Source organism: Salarias fasciatus, chromosome 4 (assembly GCF_902148845.1).
Source record: "Salarias fasciatus chromosome 4, fSalaFa1.1, whole genome shotgun sequence".
In the NCBI taxonomy this organism is placed as follows: Eukaryota; Metazoa; Chordata; class Actinopteri; order Blenniiformes; family Blenniidae; genus Salarias; species Salarias fasciatus.
Genome location: NC_043748.1, coordinates 15,865,846 through 15,884,933, shown reverse-complemented (window position 1 = coordinate 15,884,933; position 19,088 = coordinate 15,865,846). Strand labels below are relative to the sequence as shown.

At 38.9% G+C, this 19,088-nt stretch overlaps 3 protein-coding genes and 1 pseudogene across 3 annotated transcripts; all 4 read left to right on the top strand.

The window, feature by feature from the left end:
• The first annotated feature begins 926 nt into the window (after positions 1-926).
• On the top strand, positions 927-4,813 carry LOC115387314 (BTB/POZ domain-containing adapter for CUL3-mediated RhoA degradation protein 1-like). The gene is given in 8 exon segments (XM_030089984.1): positions 927-1,303; positions 2,155-2,415; positions 3,160-3,329; positions 3,546-3,635; positions 4,074-4,126; positions 4,244-4,439; positions 4,548-4,764; positions 4,767-4,813. Coding segments are annotated over 7 exon segments (996 nt in total). The 5' UTR covers positions 927-1,303; positions 2,155-2,177; the 3' UTR covers positions 4,799-4,813.
• Positions 4,814-6,729: 1,916 nt separating this feature from the next.
• Positions 6,730-9,959, top strand: LOC115387316 (HIRA-interacting protein 3-like). Its single transcript, XM_030089986.1, is given in 9 exon segments — positions 6,730-6,850; positions 7,566-7,686; positions 7,776-7,932; positions 8,163-8,507; positions 8,602-8,759; positions 8,905-8,998; positions 9,001-9,057; positions 9,390-9,488; positions 9,733-9,959. Coding segments are annotated over 9 exon segments (1,290 nt in total). The 5' UTR covers positions 6,730-6,776; the 3' UTR covers positions 9,918-9,959.
• A 644-nt stretch (positions 9,960-10,603) lies between these two features.
• On the top strand, positions 10,604-13,611 carry LOC115387315 (protein N-lysine methyltransferase FAM173A-like). Its single transcript, XM_030089985.1, is given in 7 exon segments — positions 10,604-10,871; positions 11,264-11,427; positions 11,511-11,615; positions 11,691-11,765; positions 11,767-11,832; positions 12,000-12,050; positions 12,781-13,611. Coding segments are annotated over 7 exon segments (687 nt in total). The 5' UTR covers positions 10,604-10,849; the 3' UTR covers positions 12,985-13,611.
• Positions 13,612-14,624: 1,013 nt separating this feature from the next.
• LOC115387313 (arf-GAP with dual PH domain-containing protein 2-like) lies at positions 14,625-18,007 on the top strand (annotated as a pseudogene).
• The last annotated feature ends 1,081 nt before the right edge of the window (positions 18,008-19,088 follow it).

Genomic DNA, 19,088 nt, shown 5'->3' with positions numbered 1-19,088 from the left:
AATGACGTGCTCCAACAATTTATATGTCAACAGAAACAAGAAAACTTATACTACGCCCTCTAGTCCTATATCACATGGACAATGAACATGCTAAAACAAAATTAAATTAAAGTATGACACAAACGCTGATAAATTCTAACACATCTGGAAGTCTCCTTTAAATATAAAATACACATACAAGCAAAATTAAAACATATTATTCCATCCAGATTCATATACTGACAACATGGGTAGATAGTAACATATTTAGACTGCAATGAAATGTAGGCTGCATTTCAAAGACATTGTCTTGTTGTTATTCATGATTAGGGCTGCACAGCGGAACAGCGGAACAGTGGACAGCGCTCTTCCCTTCAGCAAGAATATCATAGGCTTGTATACTGGCCAGCATGGAGTTTGCGTGTTCTCCTCATATGTGCTTGTATTTCCTTAGAGTAGTTCGGTTTCCTCACTCTGTTCAAAATTATGAATTATTTGAATGTGAGTGAATGTCATGCAGCCTTACACAGGATAAGGAGGTTATGGATTCACAATGACGGTTTAATGGAATTTTTTTTTTTGTTAATTAATGGGAAAATAATACACTGAGCCTTTTTTTTTTTGACTGTAAAACACTGGTTTCATTTATGAAAACTAATTTTCACCAACTGTGATTTGGACTGCCAGCTGTGGCACTTATCAAGCACATACTCACATTCACACGTATGAGCAATTTATAGTTGAACTAATTAACATCATATGCATGTTTTTGGGAGGAAACTAGAATACCCAGAGGAAACCGAAGAACACACAGGGAGAACATGCAAACTCAAACGAATACAAGTTAGAACGTTGTATTCTTCAAGAACAGAAAATGTGTAATTTCCCATACTACCACATGGTGGCAGTCGTCCAGATATTGTTATAACAGTAGAAGAAGAAACCAGCGGAAGCTGTTGGTCTGGTTTCGTTTCCGTCTGACCCAGTTAGCGTCTCGCATTAGCTTCTGTTTTCAGTCTTTTGTCCCACAATGGACGCAGCTGTCCTCATTGTTGCAGGGTTTTTTGTTTTTATAGTGGCTGCTCTGTGATTTTTCTGCGATTGAGGGAGCGGTGCAGAGCAAACGAGCGCAGCTGGCTTAGATTAGTAACAGGCTAGCTGTTGTTAGCCACTTTGATTTAGCTGCGATAAAATGAACTGTAAAGCGTTTCCTCCCGTTTGAACTCTTTTCACTTAGTTTTTTTTTTTCCTCCGCGAAGCTCCACGTTTAGCTGTCTTGGCTTGGCTCGATTCACACTTGCTGCTCACTTGGATGATCACTGTGGTAAGTACAATATGTCATAATCTGTATGAGGATTATTTAGCTTCTATAACCCGACATGTAGCCGTGTCAGATAATCTGGTCTTCTGTCGGCCTCCCTTTTTCTGATACTTCTCCTAAGTCTAGGTTTTAATTTCACAAGATCATAGCTTTAATCATGTTTTTATTCATCTTCAGTCATGTGTTTGTCATACTGCTGCCGGATAAGAAGTGAATCAATAAGACAGAAAAATAAGGTGTGGTCAAGTAAGATATTTGATCCAAATATATTTAATACATTTTCTATTGTGTTTTAGTTGTATAATGACAAAGTAACTGACTCTGAAACTAGGCTTACCTGAAGCCTTCAAAGAATTCAAATAAATTGAATTTAAAAGCTCTTACTATTAATTTAAAGGTACATCCAATTACTCTGAAAGAAGGGGGGCGGTTTGTCCATATAATTATCTAACGACCTATTTAATATCTAGCAATGAAATGTTGATTTATTGCATTTATTTTTAATAGTGGTTAGCACTCTTGCCTCAAAGGGAGTATAATCCTGTTTTGAGTTCAGGTTCAGGCCTGTCTGTGTGGAGTTTGCATGGTTTCCCTGTGCCTATGTAGGTTTTGACCTGGTCCTTCCATCCAAACACAAGCATTTGGCTGTGAACAGTTTTGCCTAACTGTGTGGAAATGTGTTCACACTTGCCTATGATCTAGAAATGTCCTACTTCAAAAAACTATTACATCTGGATTACTGACAAAGTTGTACATTAAGAGGCAAATGATGGTGATTGTTTTTTGATAACACCAATATCGATCTGTTTTCTGATCAAACTAATATAAATAACTCATCGTTTTCTGCTTTGCAGCCAGGAAGTGATTCTTCAGCCCCATGTCTGCTGAGGCTTCAGTCGGCAGTCATGCTGCCGACTCTGCCCAGCCTGCCGCTTCCCAGCCTTCCTGTCAAAACACTGATGAGCAAAGAAATCAGGGTCTGCTGGGGAGCAAGTACATCAAGTTGAATGTCGGGGGCTCTCTGCACTATACCACCGTCCAGACTTTAAGCAAGGAGGACAGTCTGCTGCGCAGCATATGCAATGGAGGAACAGAAGTTACGATCGACTCAGAAGGTGAGTGTGTGGGTCTATCAACATTTACAAGTTTTCTTGTTGTGAATTTTTCCAATATTATATTTTTCCTCAATAAAATATTCCCATATATAGTTTCACAATCACTTCAAATGGAATGTTTTTTTTGTTTGTTTGTTTTTTTTAATGAATTTAATGCACATTTGGAACTGTAAGTTTTACAGTTTAAGAAATTAAATCTGTAAAATATTAACAGGATGGTCAGATGACTCACTCATTCCTGGAATATTTTATGATTGTCAAACTGATAACATTAAAAACTTGACTATACCGTAAATGTGTTTCTGTCCTGGCTGTAAAGTTCACATAACAAGAGTGAGTCATTCAGAGAAGTCTCATTCTTGTCTCCCTGCTCTTCACCTATAATTTTTTTCTGTATGATTTTAAATGGGGATATTCAGCTTGAAACTTTGCTCAGTTCACCTCAATGTCGTAATCGCAACATTTCATTTAAACTCAACCAATCTCAGTGATAGGACAAAACTACAATGTCAACTGTCAATCACAACTTCCTGGAGGGACTGATGGGTATTCCCAAATGATAATACTCCCTTTTTAGGGTCCTTCTTGAAATGAATCGGATACAAAGTGAATATTAATTTGTTTGTCAGCAGTAAACCACCACCACTACATTCACAAATATACTGAGAGATATGCTGATTTACCACAGAATAAGATGTATTGCAGAAGAAGACAATAACTGACGATCATTTCTGTTCCTGCCAGGTTGGGTGGTTTTGGATAGATCTGGTCGGCATTTCAGTTTGGTTTTAAATTTCCTGCGAGACGGCTCGGTACCGCTTCCAGAGGACCACAGGGAGCTGGGCGAGGTTCTGAAGGAGGCTCAGTACTATCGGGTTCAGGGCCTCGTCCAGCACTGCCTCAGTGCCATGCAGGTGAGGGCATGAAATCAAACCACCGGGTTTAATTTGCTCCTTCTCCATTTACTTTCTTCTGATATTTCTTAATAAATCCACACTGTGACATGTAGTCATTCAGACGCCACACAGAACAGTGAGAACATTTTATGAGTTTTACTTCCTGGTAGGTTTGACACTTAAATTCATAAATATAAGGTATTTGTGTATTTAGTAAACTGTCTTTACTTTCAGAAACAAAAGGATGTGTTTGAAAGTGTGTGTCGCATCCCCATGCTCACCTCAGCCAAAGAAGAACAGAAGATGATTGCTACTTGTAGAAAGGTAAATTTAGTTTCTACATCGGTGGTTTGTTCAGATTTGAGTTCTCCCAAGGGCCGATGTTTGACCAACCTGAACATGGAGTATTGTATCAAATCACAACACATTTCACAATGGGAGACATGTTTACTCTGTCGTTTATAGACGCTACTGCCTCAATGAAAAAAGCTAACTAATCTCAACGAGGTGCAGCATCTCTATTGAGGCAGGCCACTGATTTAAAAACAATGCTAATGCTTATTACTATGAAGGCCATGTTTTGTTTGTAGTTTTTTATTTCTAGCTTGACTGTATCTTCAAATTGTATGACTTCCCTAGACTGACCACTAGAGGGAGCCTGTTGTTGGTTTGAGAACAAACTTATCAAAAAGAAAATTAGATATATATTATTGCTTATTTAATGAATGTATTTTCATTTAATATTTTTTGTTGTCTCTACAGCCGGTAGTTAAACTACAGAATAACAGAGGAAACAACAAATACTCGTACACAAGGTAAGAATCCTGACTGTGTATATCAGAAAAATGATATAAAAACTAAAGAGAAACTTTTTGTTTGAAAGTGTTTGATTTCTTCTTTTCTTCTCCACCATTCTGTCGTTCTGCGACCAGCAACTCCGACGATAACCTGCTGAAGAACATTGAGCTGTTTGACAAGCTGGTGCTGCGGTTCAATGGACGTGTCCTGTTTGTCAAAGACGTGCTCGGGGACGAGATCTGCTGCTGGTCCTTCTACGGCGAAGGTCGCAAAATCGCTGAAGTGTGCTGCACTTCCATCGTCTACGCTACAGAGAAGAAACAGACCAAAGTGAGCCTGGTTATTTCAGTGGCACTGTATTTAACAAAACATGAAATTTTCATTTTTCTTTGCGAGTAACAGCTGAGCGATTTACCACCGGATGTTTGGGGTTTGCAGGTCGAGTTTCCCGAGGCCCGAATATTTGAAGAGACCCTCAATATTCTCATCTATGAGAACAGCCGAGCGTCTGGTCCCGGAGGGCTGCACCTGCTGGACTCCAGGGGCCCGGGGTCGTCGCTGGGCGCCGGCCAGTCGGAGGAGGAGGGCGGCGCTGTGGGAGGAGACCGGCGAGTGAGGAGGATCCACGTGAGGAGGCACATAATGCACGACGAAAGGGGCACGGCCAGCAAACTGTGTATAAAGACTAATAATGTGAAGATAGTAGGTATGAGAGAGTGATTTGAATGTTAACAGAATGAGCTAGACATCTTTGATCACAGCAATAGCTTGTATTGAGTTATTTAATGAGTCTTGGGTAAGGGTTGGCTGATTTGTGATTGGAACTTTAGGAAGTGAGAAAAGAAAGCATCTGTTTACATGTAAACAAGCTGTGTACATTCTTTAAATAGGAAATGTTTAATTTACTGGGACTGAAACTGGAATGAATATAATTGTTGAAACGCTGATGAACCACTTGTACTATAATAAATGGGTCTTGAGGCTAATTTCCCGCCTTGTAGGTAGGGGATTTTTCTTGGAGTAGGCAACCCACCGTCGATGTGGGTGTTCACGATATGCACTGGCAGCCTCCGCTGCGTTGACTGGTGGGAAGAACCGCGTCAGTTTTTATTCAGGTTGTGAAACATCTGTTGCCGTTTCTCTGCTGAGCTGAAATGCTGCCAATCGGTGATGATCAGAGGACGGTGAAGCTGAGCCTCGGTGTGCGAACACTGGAATCCAACAGAATAGCCATGTTTAGTGAAGTCGTGAGATTGTACAGCAGCGCCTTTCTCTTTATTTAAATTATTAAAGCTGTTGCTTCAGGACATTTCTTTTTTGATATATATAAATTAATTTATGAACCTAATTTATTGTTTGGTATTTAACTTTGTATTGAATGCAACCTTTGTGGTAACTAGTGTTCAGAAAAGTTGTAATTGATAGAAAGATATGGTTCACTCAACATCACCAATCATCATCTATAAATACTTGTGTAAATTGGTTAATCTTAACTTTCACTTTAACGTTTCAAGTAGAAATGTACCACTTCTTTATCGTCGTATTTTTTTCCTGAGCCACTTTTGTCTTTAGGGGAAAACCACTGAATTCTACTCAAACACACACTCACCATAAAGACAGGTGTTTTGTTTTTTTTCATGTTTTCCCCTCATGGAGAGGATGACTTCTGTCTTTCCGACATTCACTGTGTAAACTTATTACTGAATACTGGGGAAAAAAATGAGAGCAATATGTGTCTTATACCCTTATTTCAAAATGTAATTTTAAAGAACGCCCTGAAATATGCACTAATTCATCCTCCGTCCACTTGTGTTCCGAATAAATTGTGAAAATCAGCCTTTGTGTCTCTGTCTAGTCTTTCCTCTTACGTGTGTGAATAATATGTGTGCCGTAACAGGTGGGCTTAAAATGACCACAATACAATGACAATTGGACTTTTCTCAAAAATGTCACCTTATTTGTTGTGAAAATCCAAAATACACTCAAAATATCATGCATCATAAAATGATATGACTATTCCAATTGACTTTTTAACTTAATTCCATCAACATAATTAACAGTACACTATTAGTGGTCTGGTACGTCATGAATATTCAGCCTAATTTTATCAAGCTCATTTGTGTTAAATTTATATTAAGATTTATTTTCACATTTCATGTTTGTTTTAAAATATTTTTTTGCAGAACCTTTTTTTTTTGCCTTTTTTTAATCACTTAATAGAACAATAACGGAAGCATGTTTTCTTTGCCATGTGACAATTCAATATGAACATTCCACGACATTCTATCATTCTCAGTTGTGGAAGTAAAATGATCATTACAACAGTTTTACTCTAAAGGAAATTCAGACGAGTAAGCAAATCATAATAGAAAAAGTTAGGAGTGAAATTTATAGGATTTATTTGCTCGAGGCTCAATGTGGTAAATTGCATTTTTTAATTCATAAAATGCTCTCGTCTTGTTTTAAAACTTTCATTCAGATTAAATTATATTAAGATTAAAAAGATAAATGTCTTTAATGTTTTCACTTAATTAAAAGCTTTTTTGGTTTTTTTTAAGCGGGGGCGGGGTGTTTTTGTTTTGAGGGCGCGTGGCTTGAATATGACGTCACTTCCGGGGCAAACCTGTTCGCCGCCAAAAAAGAAAGGCTGGCGTTTGAAAAGCAGCGATGGTGTCCAAAGAAGAGACTGCAACTGTCCGCGCGTTCGTGCGCGACCAACTGAGCGGAGAACCGGACCTCAGGTACACTTTACACCAACACGAGCTGAAGCAGCCAGTGTTTTCAGACGGTTTCAGTGTTTTCAGACACGGGCCAGAGCTTTTTTCTGTACGCGAGCGCGTGCGTGTGCGTGTGAATCAGTTAGCTGAAGCTAGCCTCTCTGCAGATGTTACACGTGCTTCTGCTGTCTCACAACCCCAGTCCCTTCTTAAGTGAAACCTTGTGTTCACGTCTGACAGCTCCAGGATCAGTAACCTCCATCATTAACACGACCCCTGCTGGTGGACAGTGGTATCTTTCACTGAAACAAGCATCATTTTGCTTTTTCTCAGTCTGTACAATTTTTTTCGTCCAAGCTATTTTATGTCAACTTTGAAATTCCGTCTTTATACCTAAATGAAAAATGAAACACACACAGAAATAATTGCTAGATTTGTTTGCACTGTTCTTTTAACTTGTGAAAACATTGTTAAAGTGGCAAACAATTCCTTTATTTAATTAGCTATTTCACATCTCAGAAATCGTAGTACAAACAAAGTCTGAATAAAGAATATGGTTTTATCCTTTTATCATTTTATTTATTGTATGCATACTTCTGGAGTTTTTGTTTGAAAAAGCCATGTTGTCATTTAGCTTTAAAATATCATCACTATGTTTGGAGAAACTGGAGAGCTAATAATGTATATTTCTGAAAACAATGTTGATCTGATCTATTGTATGTGCTCTTTTATTTTTTAGCACTCTAACTCTGGGAATTCTGAAGAAGCGGTACCTCAAACATGTGAAATGTGACTCCTTAAGTCCAGAAGTCAAACAACTGTTGAAACAGGTTGTTGAAGAGGAGTTGCTGAAAATGCAGGTATCACAAACTTACAGTATGTTCCTCCTTTGAATGCTTTGAGTGTTTGGTTGGGAATCATGATTGTGTTCTGCTCATCATTTTGATAGGAGAGTGAGGGCAACAGCAGTGAAAGCAACGCGGAAAACAAGAAGCCGCAGAGCAAAAGGAAGAGAGAGGAGGAAGATAAAGATGAACTGTTGGAGGAGAAAGAAGATAAATCCAAAAAAAAGAAATCGCGAACAGAGCATTCAAGGTCATCGTCTGGTAGGTTCAGGGAATCATCAAAGGTTTATTATTGTGTGAAAATGAGCACCTCTGCACCAAATGATTTACCTTAAGATTTTTTTTAATTAAGAATACTTAAATGATTTTTTTCGTATTTCAGGCCAGCCATATGTTTCATATAAGATAAGATTTCAGTTGCTAATTATCGTTGTTTAGTCTGTGATTATTTGTGCACCATAATTCTTTATCTTTTGTGCTCCTAATGACAGAATCAGAAGATAAAGCAGATCTCAAAACAAGCAGTGAGGAGAGCGAAGACGAACAAAATCAGTCAGAATCAGATGATCTGAAGCAAGAGGTGGAGAGATCAAAGCAAAATAAAAACAGAAGCCGTAAACAGAGGTCAAGCGGCGATGACTCGACGGATGCTTCAGAAGAAGAAAAGAGTCCAAAGAAAGTGGTGAGAAAGAAGATGAAGAATGGAGACTCGAAAAACAACAGTACAAGTGAAGCCGAGAAGAAGAGCGGTGAGCAGAATGACAGTGATGCTGACAGCAAATCAGAAAGGAACAATAAAAGTAGTGGCAATGACTCTTCTGATGATGGTGAAGAAGGTACTGTCAACTTTACATCGCCCATTCATAAGTATTTATTAGTTTATGCAGTTGTGGTTGTTTGCATGGCTTGATAAACTTCTCTGTTTCACAGAGGAAAAAGTTGAAGCGGATAAGAAGAAGCCTGACACAGACTCAGATTCATCTTCATCTCTACCTTCACTGGACGACGAGGAGCGGAACGGGTCCGGACAAACACAAGTTAGAAAGAAGAAAGGGGCAAAAAAAGATGGTAGCAGTAAAAGTGAAAAAGTGAGCACACTGATCTTGAATCAGAACAAATAAGTTTTTATGTTGTCAAGAGTCAAAAGATAAAGACAGTTTTCAGTTGGCTTTTTTAGGGGAGTGACGAAGAATCATCTAATCACTATTCCTCCATCCTCACTTCTGCCTGCAGAGTGGTGACAGAGCAATTAATAGGCTCAAACGTTACATCGCTCTCTGCGGCGTGAAGAAGAATTACAAGAAGCTCCTGGATGACTGCCGCTCCACCAGTCAAAGGTGGCTGTTCTCAAGAAAGAGCTGGAGATCTGGGCGTTCACGGTCAGTGGTTATTCCCTCACCTCCTGTTCAACCACACTCTGACCTTAGTACATTTCTCATAGTAAGGTTTTGAAATGGAATCATACATGATTTCAAAGATGTATTATTATATGGGGAACTAAAGGGGCTTTTTGTTTCCCGTAAGCAAATGTTCATCTCTGTAGTGTCATCACAATATCAAAGTCACATATGTAGTCCACAAACATCCAAATTTTCATATTTGATGAGATAAGCATACAAATGTTCTTTACACACAATCTGAAAGCTAAAGACTAAAATTGTTTGGTTGATTCAGATAAGTGTATGTTGAAGTATTAAGGTAGCTGTTTCTTTACACAGGTGTGCCATCTATTAAGAAATGTAAACGGGTCAAAAAGAAGCGGGAAGAGGCTCAGGAGCTGGCTGCTCTTGATGTCAACAACATCATTACAACAAAGGTAACTGCTAATCCATGTTATTTTTTATACAGAAAGCAAACGATTGTTTTTTCAGGAACCAAACTTAATGAATGTGAGAAAAAGATTAGCAATTGAATAATTTTAGACATAAGAATATTGAACTTGTGAGATCCTGTACACCGCCTGCTGAAAGTAACTTTCTGTTCCAAGGTGAGTAGGGAAACATAAGCAGACTTTATTGGACCTTAGTGGTTAATGGGACTATCTGATCTGAATCCCAATTTCAGGTCGACCGAAACGCAGAGGAGCATGGCAGCAACAGCCGGACCCTCCACCGTCTGCATATCAGCGCTCTCTGAACTCTGACTCTGACAGCGATCAGGACAGCAGTGCTCCGAAAGGACGCAAGAAACTAACAGCATGGGCCAACCTGCAGGGAATCATCAGTGATGATGGAGACAGTGACTGATGAGGACAAGTTCTGTTTAAACTGTACCAAGGCAAAATCTTAATTAAAGGGTTTTTCTACTTTGTGTTTACTAAATATGAGGGGATTAATATTACTCCAGTGTGATGATATGATGATTTTCTTGTACATATGTGAATAGTTATTTCAAATAATATATTGTCATGAATTTCTTTGCAATGAGGGATGATTTAATTATTTAACAAATCGTGGTTCTGCTATTTGCACACAGATCCTTGTATTGCCTTGCATATTTTACCCCAATATAAACTGACATGCATTGGGGGCAATCTATTGATTTATAATTTTATACTTGCAATCTATCGATCTTGTGCACAATGTTACTTTTGTATAAAGATTAGCACTAACCAAATTAGATAGCATCCATCACCCAAAAGCGCCAGACAAATATACACAAGAATATCGGTGGATTTGAGGAGCCTGCAGTAAAATTATACCCGTTTTTTAATTTCCTTTTTTTAACGAAGCCCACAAGATTCATGAATTTTGTTATGCAAGCGATAAAATAAATGCTTCAAACCAGTTTTTTTGTTTCAGCGGAACAGACCGCAGGTCTTGAGTGGCTACACGGAATGTTTAGGGGACGGTCTGTTGCAACGCGCTAATGTGTCCGACTCGCTAATGCGTGCACTCCCACAGGTCATTGAGGTTTTTGGTTATTTACTACATTAAAAACGCGAGTTGTGGCTGTAAACTTTAGCGAACATAGTGTTCGTTTACAGCAGGGTTTATTGGGGTATTTTTTTTTTCATTACCAGTTAATCTGAAATAAAGTGAGAAATTACGTGTATTTGATATAAGGTTAATTGAAAATGTAAAACCAGTGGGGATAAATGAAAGCTCTATTATAAAATTTCCTTTAGAAACGAAACAATGTTGCATTTTGGTTGTCTGTAGATTTGCGTCCAGCTGTGATGATTGATTGCAGTGTGTCAGGTGATCATCTTCCACTGTCATGTATGTAAATGACCTAATGACTGGAATCACCAATCAATAAAAGGCAGCCCAACTTCACCACAAGTGAAAAACTTTACTTTTAACAATGCTGACTTTTTGACAGATTACACAAGGATGTAGCTACCTGCTGAGTTAATATCTGTACGTTCTTTACAGACATTGTTTCCTTTGATGGCATTCTGCTTTCTTGTGTTTATTCAAAGTGGTTATTCATTGCACTCTTCATCTTGCCAGATGAAGGTATACAGCCATGCATCAATAAGAAAATTACAATGCACTGTTTGTGAAGCGTGGTGCCATCCCATCCAGGATCTACTGTTTGGTCTTTGTTTTCTGTGAATGGATTTTGCTTGTGTACTTTCAACATGCAGGAATGGATGATGACACACCAGATGAGGTCTTTGCTGACCTCAGACCGAAGCACCTCGGGGTCTGGGGTGTTGCTCAGATAGCTGCAGGCACTGGGCTTGCGGTTTATGCTATGTGGGTGGGATTCCTTCAGCCCGGCTTCAGAAAAGTCCCCTTAAGACTTCAGGTGCAGTCTACTTGAATAAGTATTCACGTTGCAATACTTTCGTATTTTAAATGACACTTTTTTCATGCCTAATTTTATTGCAGGTCCCTTATATACCTGCCAGCAGAGCCCAGGTACAAAATGTAATGACATTGCTGAAAGGACGAAAGGGAGGTCTTGTGGATTTGGGATCTGGTGATGGTCGGATTGTAAGTACAAACCAATGTTTGGGTGCCTTTTTGTATGCCTTGTGTGACTAGTTGTGGTTACATTTTATCTTTCAGGTCTTGGAAGCCCACCAGCATGGTTTCAGTCCAGCTGTTGGTTATGAGCTCAACCCATGGCTTGTCCGGCTTTCTCCGCTTCCATGCGTGGAGAGCAGGTCACCAGGACAAAGTGTCCTACCGACGGGAAGATCTCTGGAAGGTCTGTGTTACAATATTATTATTAAATGAAGCAGCATCTCAAAGGAGACAATCAGAACTGCTTCCCTCAGTCTGCTATGCAAACAACTGTCAGATATGCATGAATTTGTCAAAAAAGTATACTTTTTTTTTCATTTTAATATTCATGCCCTTTCTTTGTCATCACAGGTCGACTTGACAAAATGCAAGAATGTGACTGTATTTTTGGCTCCCAGTGTGGTAAGCAATAAACTCAGCATATATCAGTTGAAAATTGGGTAACACTTTACTTGAAGCCCCCCTGCATAACACATTATAAGTACATTCATAAAGCATTATAATGCCATTATAACATGTGTAGCTGTAGTTATAAACATTCATAGATGATCACAATGCCAGGACCAAACCCTAACCCTAACCCTAACCCTAACCCTAACCTTAATCCTATGCTGTATACTGCTGTATAGTGAGTTATAAAGCATTGTGATCATGTATTAGTGTTATAACTATTTATAATGTGTTATAAAGAGGGGCTTCAAGTAAAGTGTTACCGAAAATTGAAATACTGATAACTTTTGTACATTCAAACCACTGCAAAGAGATGCAGTGGATTGACAGAAAGTGCTGTAGAAACTGTTGCAGTGGCTCTATTAACAACTAAACTATGTTAACTCAGAACAACTTAACTTTATTGATAAAGCACTTTAAAAACTGACAAAGTGCTGTACATAAGCGAGCAATAAAACAATAAAAACAGCAGCAGAGTCTCAAGCTGGGTTAATAAAAATGGCTCTCAAGATCAGTTTTGAAAATAACAAGTGAAGGGGTTTATGTGTCAGAGAGCAGTCAAAGAATATGCAGCATTTATTTCAAATAGTTTCAATGAAAAAGCAAACATAATCAAGTAGGAACCTGATAGAACATGTTAAGAGACCCTCTTACATTCACATGTATGTTGATGTGTTTGTAGCTGTCGCTGTTGCAGAAGAAGCTGCAGGCTGAGCTTCCTGACGACGCCTTGGTGGTCGCTGGTCGTTTTCCCTTACCTGACTGGAAACCCTGCAGGATTGAGGGACATGGCGTGGACAGAGCTTGGGCATATAGCATGCAGGCACACAAGCAGCATGCCGTCAGAAATGACACTGAACTAACCAAGGAGAATGAATCTTCTTGATACTATTTGAATGTTTGGACTTTTTTCCTCCTAAAATATATTTCTGGGATTATTTTTATGTTGATTTTCCTCTCCTGGAAACAAGGGAAGAGTGTGTGAAAAAAGAAATTAATTAATTAGCATGAATATTTATAAATTACTGTCTCAATAAGGCACTTGTTTAATATGTATTCAAATGCATTTGGGAGCAGATGTTTCTGTTATCAAGCAAAACACGACACATTTGTTATCAAACTCTATCAACACTGAAATACCAACCTACTTTTAAGTGTATTTTTATTTATTTTATCATCTATCATAAAGTTTCCCCAGTGTTACCTACATGCCACTGAAATGTCATTTTCTCTACCAGCATTAAAGTATTTTGATTTTATCAGTTATAGTGTTAATATAAGTGTACATGATGAGTCAACTTCAGAGAAATGCTTGAACCCCACAATGCAACAAGGTTTTCACAAGCAGAGAAACTATTACAGTGTTTACACTTGGAATGGTTTTCGGATGATCGTGAAAAATGTCTTGCGGGAAAACTCTGCCTCTGTTAGTGACTATTGTTAGATCAGGTCTGCTGTATACAGTCACAGCAAAAAAGGTTTGTCAATCGTTTCAGATTTTCTAATTTTCTGCATTAATTTGTTATAAATGTGAAGTATAGCCAACATGTTACTCATGATTCCACATAATTATAGCATAACCTTTTAACAATCACTGTGCTGTTGAAAAGAAAAAAATAATTTCTAACCTAATGACGCAAAATAAAAACAACTGCTTTGTGGATTTGTTAACCAAATACATATTATGTGGTTCAATCAAACGTTTTATGTTTAGCTACAGTTATATGTCGAATGGATCTCATTTTAATTCCAATAATGCAGAAAGTCAAAGAAATTCCGAAGGATTCACAGATTTTCTTTTTATTTTCTCTTGCTATTGTATAAAAAAATGATATGTTAACAACAATGTAGTTAGTCCATTCTTCAAATTTTGTGCAAATATATATTATCTTTCTTGTTAATGAAATCACAACAAAATACAGTAATTGTCCACCTATTATAGTTCACTGCTCCAGTTTATTTGTGGATTCTATATGTTAGTCTTTCTTGTACACATGAAGCCACGTCAAGTCACTGCTTACTTCAGACAAGTGTACAGAATGTGAGGAAGTGAAACTATTTTCTGCATCTTCATGTAAGCCGGTGTTGTGCCAACGATATTGGATCACTGCAAATGCCTTGAACATGCGCTATGGTAAAAAAATAATACTATAACAGCCACACACAAAAAATAAATACTAGAAATACGGTTGGGTCTTCGTCCTGCAGGCAAGGTGACATTTGGTGGCACGACGTCGCAGAGGAATGAATTGATTGAATATTTGTCCCTGCGCCTCTCTGCCTGCCTTTACGCACAGACCAGTATTATTGGTCCAAACTGGTTGGACGGCCGTGTTCAGTTTGAAAAAAAAAAAAAAATAAATAAAAACCAGTATGCATTCATGGGTTTTTAAATGTTGCTTTTGTACAAATGCAACTTTTCACCGTCACATTTCCTGAAAGATCCTGTAAGTGTGAATCTGACACTTTTTCTGTCCACCTTTATCGAGACAATCACTGTCGCAACTTTCACTTTCCATGTGGAAATACGGTGCCTTGCCGTGCCGCGTCGCGACTGACCGCCGTGCTGGATTCTTTTTGTGTTTGTTTTTTTAATTCAACGAATTTATTCGTCCTAGGAGGGCTAGGAGAAGCTTGACTCTGTGCCGGGGATGGCAGACAGTGAGCGCAACAGAAAGATTTTACTGGGACTGGTGAAGCAGCCCGGGAACGACCGGTGCGCAGACTGCGGCGCGCCCGGTAAGCTCGTGAACCACGGATGAAGAAAACCGCCGCACTGTCTGCTTTTTCACGGAACTCCATCTCTTCAAGAGTCAATACCTTTAAAACTTCATTTTTCTCACTTTGGAGGATTTTAAATGCGTAATACTTGGATTTTGAGATATTGTCATGCTAGATTCACGTTCAGACAACAGAAATAAGACACACACACTTTACCTGTAAATCCAGTCCTGATTGCAAATTCTTACCTTTAACCCATCTCACTGCGCATCCCTCAGGTCCGGACTGGGCGTCCTGCAAGCTGGGGGTCTTTGTGTGTCTGCAGTGCTCCGGGACGCACCGCAGTCTCTCCACCAGGGTCAAATCCCTCTTGCTGGACTTCTTTGAGGATGATGTAGTGGAGGTAGGACCTAATTCAAAGTGCACTTTAACCTCTCTTATCAAAGCTACAACAGATGAAATCAGATTCCAGGGGAATGACAGGGTAATGTGTGTCTTTGCCTTTGTTTATTTTCGGGGGAAGTCAATGAAATCCAAAGGCAATGCCAAGGCCAAGGCTGTGTATGAGAAAGCTGTTCCACCTTTCTACTACAGACCTCAGGAAAATGACAACAAGTAAGGTATAATGCTCACACTCTTCAGACTACATTACTCCATGATGGAATATTTTATTTTCTGTTTTAAAACTGCTGGACTGGGCATTGACTCAAAAACAGAAGTTCCAACCACTTATTGTAGAAGTGAAATTTATATGCATTTCTGCTGATACATCCAAACTCTCGTATTGATGCTGCGATTATGTTGACTTATTGTTGTGGGACTTTGAAAGAATAATTTTCTTCTGCTTTTCTTTTATAAACTGTAGGGTCCTGAAGGAACAGTGGATCCGGGCGAAATACGAGAGACAGGAGTTCACTGGAGAAAGAAAATACCCACCACCGGGATACACCACAGGTGCAGATCAAACCTTTACTTGCTCTGAATTGTAAAAGCAAAAACAAAGAAAAAAAACTATTTAAACAATGCAGTTCCTCATCCACATGCAGAACTAACCTGTTCACTGTATATGAAACTGGCCAGGAGTAAACACTGGCCACTCTGCAGTATGTTTGGCTGTATAAGTGTTTTTGTTTTCCCACATGAGTCTGAAAGCACATGTGAATCGGTGTATGTGGTTTTATTTTGTTTGGTTTTTCAGGTTTCTATGAAGGGATGCTGTGGAAGAAAGGGAAGGAGAAGACACTGTTTCTGCAGAGGAAGTTTGTATTGTCAGAGAGAGAGTTTAACCTCATGTACTACAACAAAGAAGATGTGAGCGAGTTCCCAGCAGCTCCGACACACATTTAGGGACACAACATAAAGCAATAAACTGATCATGTAATTTTATTGATATATAAAGAAATGATGACAAAGATCATTGTTGGCATAATTTCCTCAGACGGTTTGTTCAGAATGGCCTTGATAGTAAAGACCTGCTCATATTGTCAGGTGTATGAATTTATCTTTGTGTATGATTTGTTTGAGTTTCAAAATCTTCCCAACAGAAACATTTTAGTCTGATTTAAATGTAAGTTAGTCATGCAGGCATTGGTGACACATCTACATTGACCTTCTCATGTATTAATGATCCAGGAGTCCAAAGGCCCTAAAGCTGTAATCTCCATCAAGAACTTGAACGCAACATTTCAGCCAGAGAAGATCGGTCATCCTCACGGGCTGCAGATCACTTACCATGATGACGATCACACCAGGAACCTCTATGTTTATCACGAGAGTGCCGAGGTGAGACTGTATGCTCGTCAAATGAGCAGCAGGTCTTGTGTGCTGGTTGATGCACGGTTAGTTTCAGTGTTGCACACACACCGGCTTGTTTTCTTCCACTTTAGGAAATCGTCACCTGGTACAACGCCATTCGTGCTGTTCGCTTTGCATACCTGAAGACGGCGTTCCAACTGGAAAAGATCAAGACGTAAGCAATAAATGACAATATGGCGATTGTTGTTAATCACTTTGAACTCACTTTGAGTTAAGTTTAAGTTCAAAGGTTGTGCTTCTTCTTCAGCTGGCACTAAAAATCACAAGAAATTACCTCAAAGAGGGGTACATGGAGAAGACAGGACCACTGGTAAGTTAAAGACCTAATGAAAACATCTAGATCACCTCCAATAGACAAACAGGACGTCATTATTTCTCCAGTGTAGGAGGATCTAAATTCTGACAGAACGTTCTTATTGTTCTGTTGTCATGACATTCACGTTCTCTTTATTTCAGTTCACACAGCAAAAGGAGATGTTTAAAAAGAGGTGGTTTATTTTGGACTCCCAAAGCAGGGCGCTGTTATACTTCAAAGGCCCGCTCGTAAGTATGAATAAAAAATATCTCATTGTAACACATTGAAATGAGTTTTAATTTTAATGCTCTCATCCTGCCTGGCTGTAGGACGCAGAGGAGCTGGGGGTCGTCTTCATCGGAACAGAGAGCATTGGTTACTCCGTGAAGGAGTACGTCCCAAAGACCGCCCGGGGAAACAAGTGGAAGTGTGGCGTCATGGTGCAGACGCCCGGGCGACAGTTCATCTTCATGTGCGAACAGGAGAGCGAGCAGAAAGAGTGGCTGGAGGCCTTACGAGAGGTGTTGTCCAGACCCATGGCACCGCAGGATTACATAGGTAACCTTCAAAAAATGCTAAAATATATCCACAGTGTGTCTATGTGGGCAACTGTCTTCATCAAGGTCCACAGCTGTGGAAAACATTGAACCTGGTTCCTACATGGATGAAGTGGTTTTTAGCTGGCTCTAACTAGACGGTCATGGAGTCACCCGATCACCAGTAATATAGAGTAATATACATTCATTCCAGTTACCAATTTAAAAAGGATTGATTTTGAATCACTACATTTTCTGCAACTGGTTTTATTCTGTAAAGTGGATGTGGATCACAAGTCAAAAAAACTGAAATTGCTGCAGCATGTTTCACCAATAATAATGCTTCATCAGTGATTAATCCGTTTTACTTCTTTCCTCTTCTTTTAATAGGTGAAGCCAGAGTGAGGAACAGAAGATGACCGACAGAGAGACGTCACAGCAGGATGAGGCTTAAAGAGCTGCAGCCTTCTGAAATATAACAACACAACAGGTGACCTGCTGTAATGCGTTGCCTTTGTGGAGACTGTGGAAAGAAAGGTGGCCTGTAATGTGCTCTATGTGGATTAAACATGTATATACACTCAATTCATCTCAAAATGAACCGGATGCTTATACTTGAGAAAGTATTGTTTTGTGATTTAAAATCTTTTATGACTCCCGACAGCTGATTTACACTCTCCTTCATATCAGTGTGGTGGTTTTGAGGATGTCTCCTAATTTGAAATTTGTAACATCATTGTTGAATATACTTTTCCTTTTTTAAGTCTTTAATAATACATTTGATGGAGAAGATATTTCAAAAACTTCATCATTACATCTTTTGGAGATATGTTTTCATCATGGTTATTATAATGTTATCTGTGTATAAGTGATAATCCCCACATCTAGTCCCTTGCACACATGTGACAACAGTTAGCAAATAAATTATTTTTCACCACATATAACATCAAATGTACATAAAATGGGCTCAATGATCAAATGTACATAAAATCGGCTCAATGATTGAAGATTACCTGAAAATAAAAATACAAACAATAACATTATTGTCCCTGTTTCTAATCTGTTTACTGAGGATCACACTTTAATAAAAAATAAATGTGGTAGACATAACAAAATAAGCCAAGTCAAGCCGAGACCTCAGTGAGTGATCTAACGGTGAAAGCAAAAGCATCAACATCAAAAATTATATCTTCCATTAAATTTGCCAAATAAAGTATCATGCAAAAAAATCCGAAATGGAATTTATAAATTGATTATTCCTCTGGATATTTCACTATGTTTTTTATTATGGGGCACCAATGAAGAGGCATAATATTTGAGTTCCATTTAACTTTTATCGGTTTAATAACTAGCAATTAATAATTAATAATTAAATAATAGCCCTTCACTTTTTACGCGCCAGATGGCAGTATAACGCGGTTGAAAATTCAAACGAAGTTTGTCCCTGCCTGCGCGCCGTAGTTCCCCGGTACTGGAGGTCGGCATGCTCATGAAACATCCTCTGCGTTAAACCTACGGGTGCACTTATAGAGCGCGATTATCGAGAGAAAATACAAAGATATGCCCCTCTTTCGGCTGCCTGGTTTGCCTTTCTGCTGAGCACACTGCTCTCGCGTTGAGGAG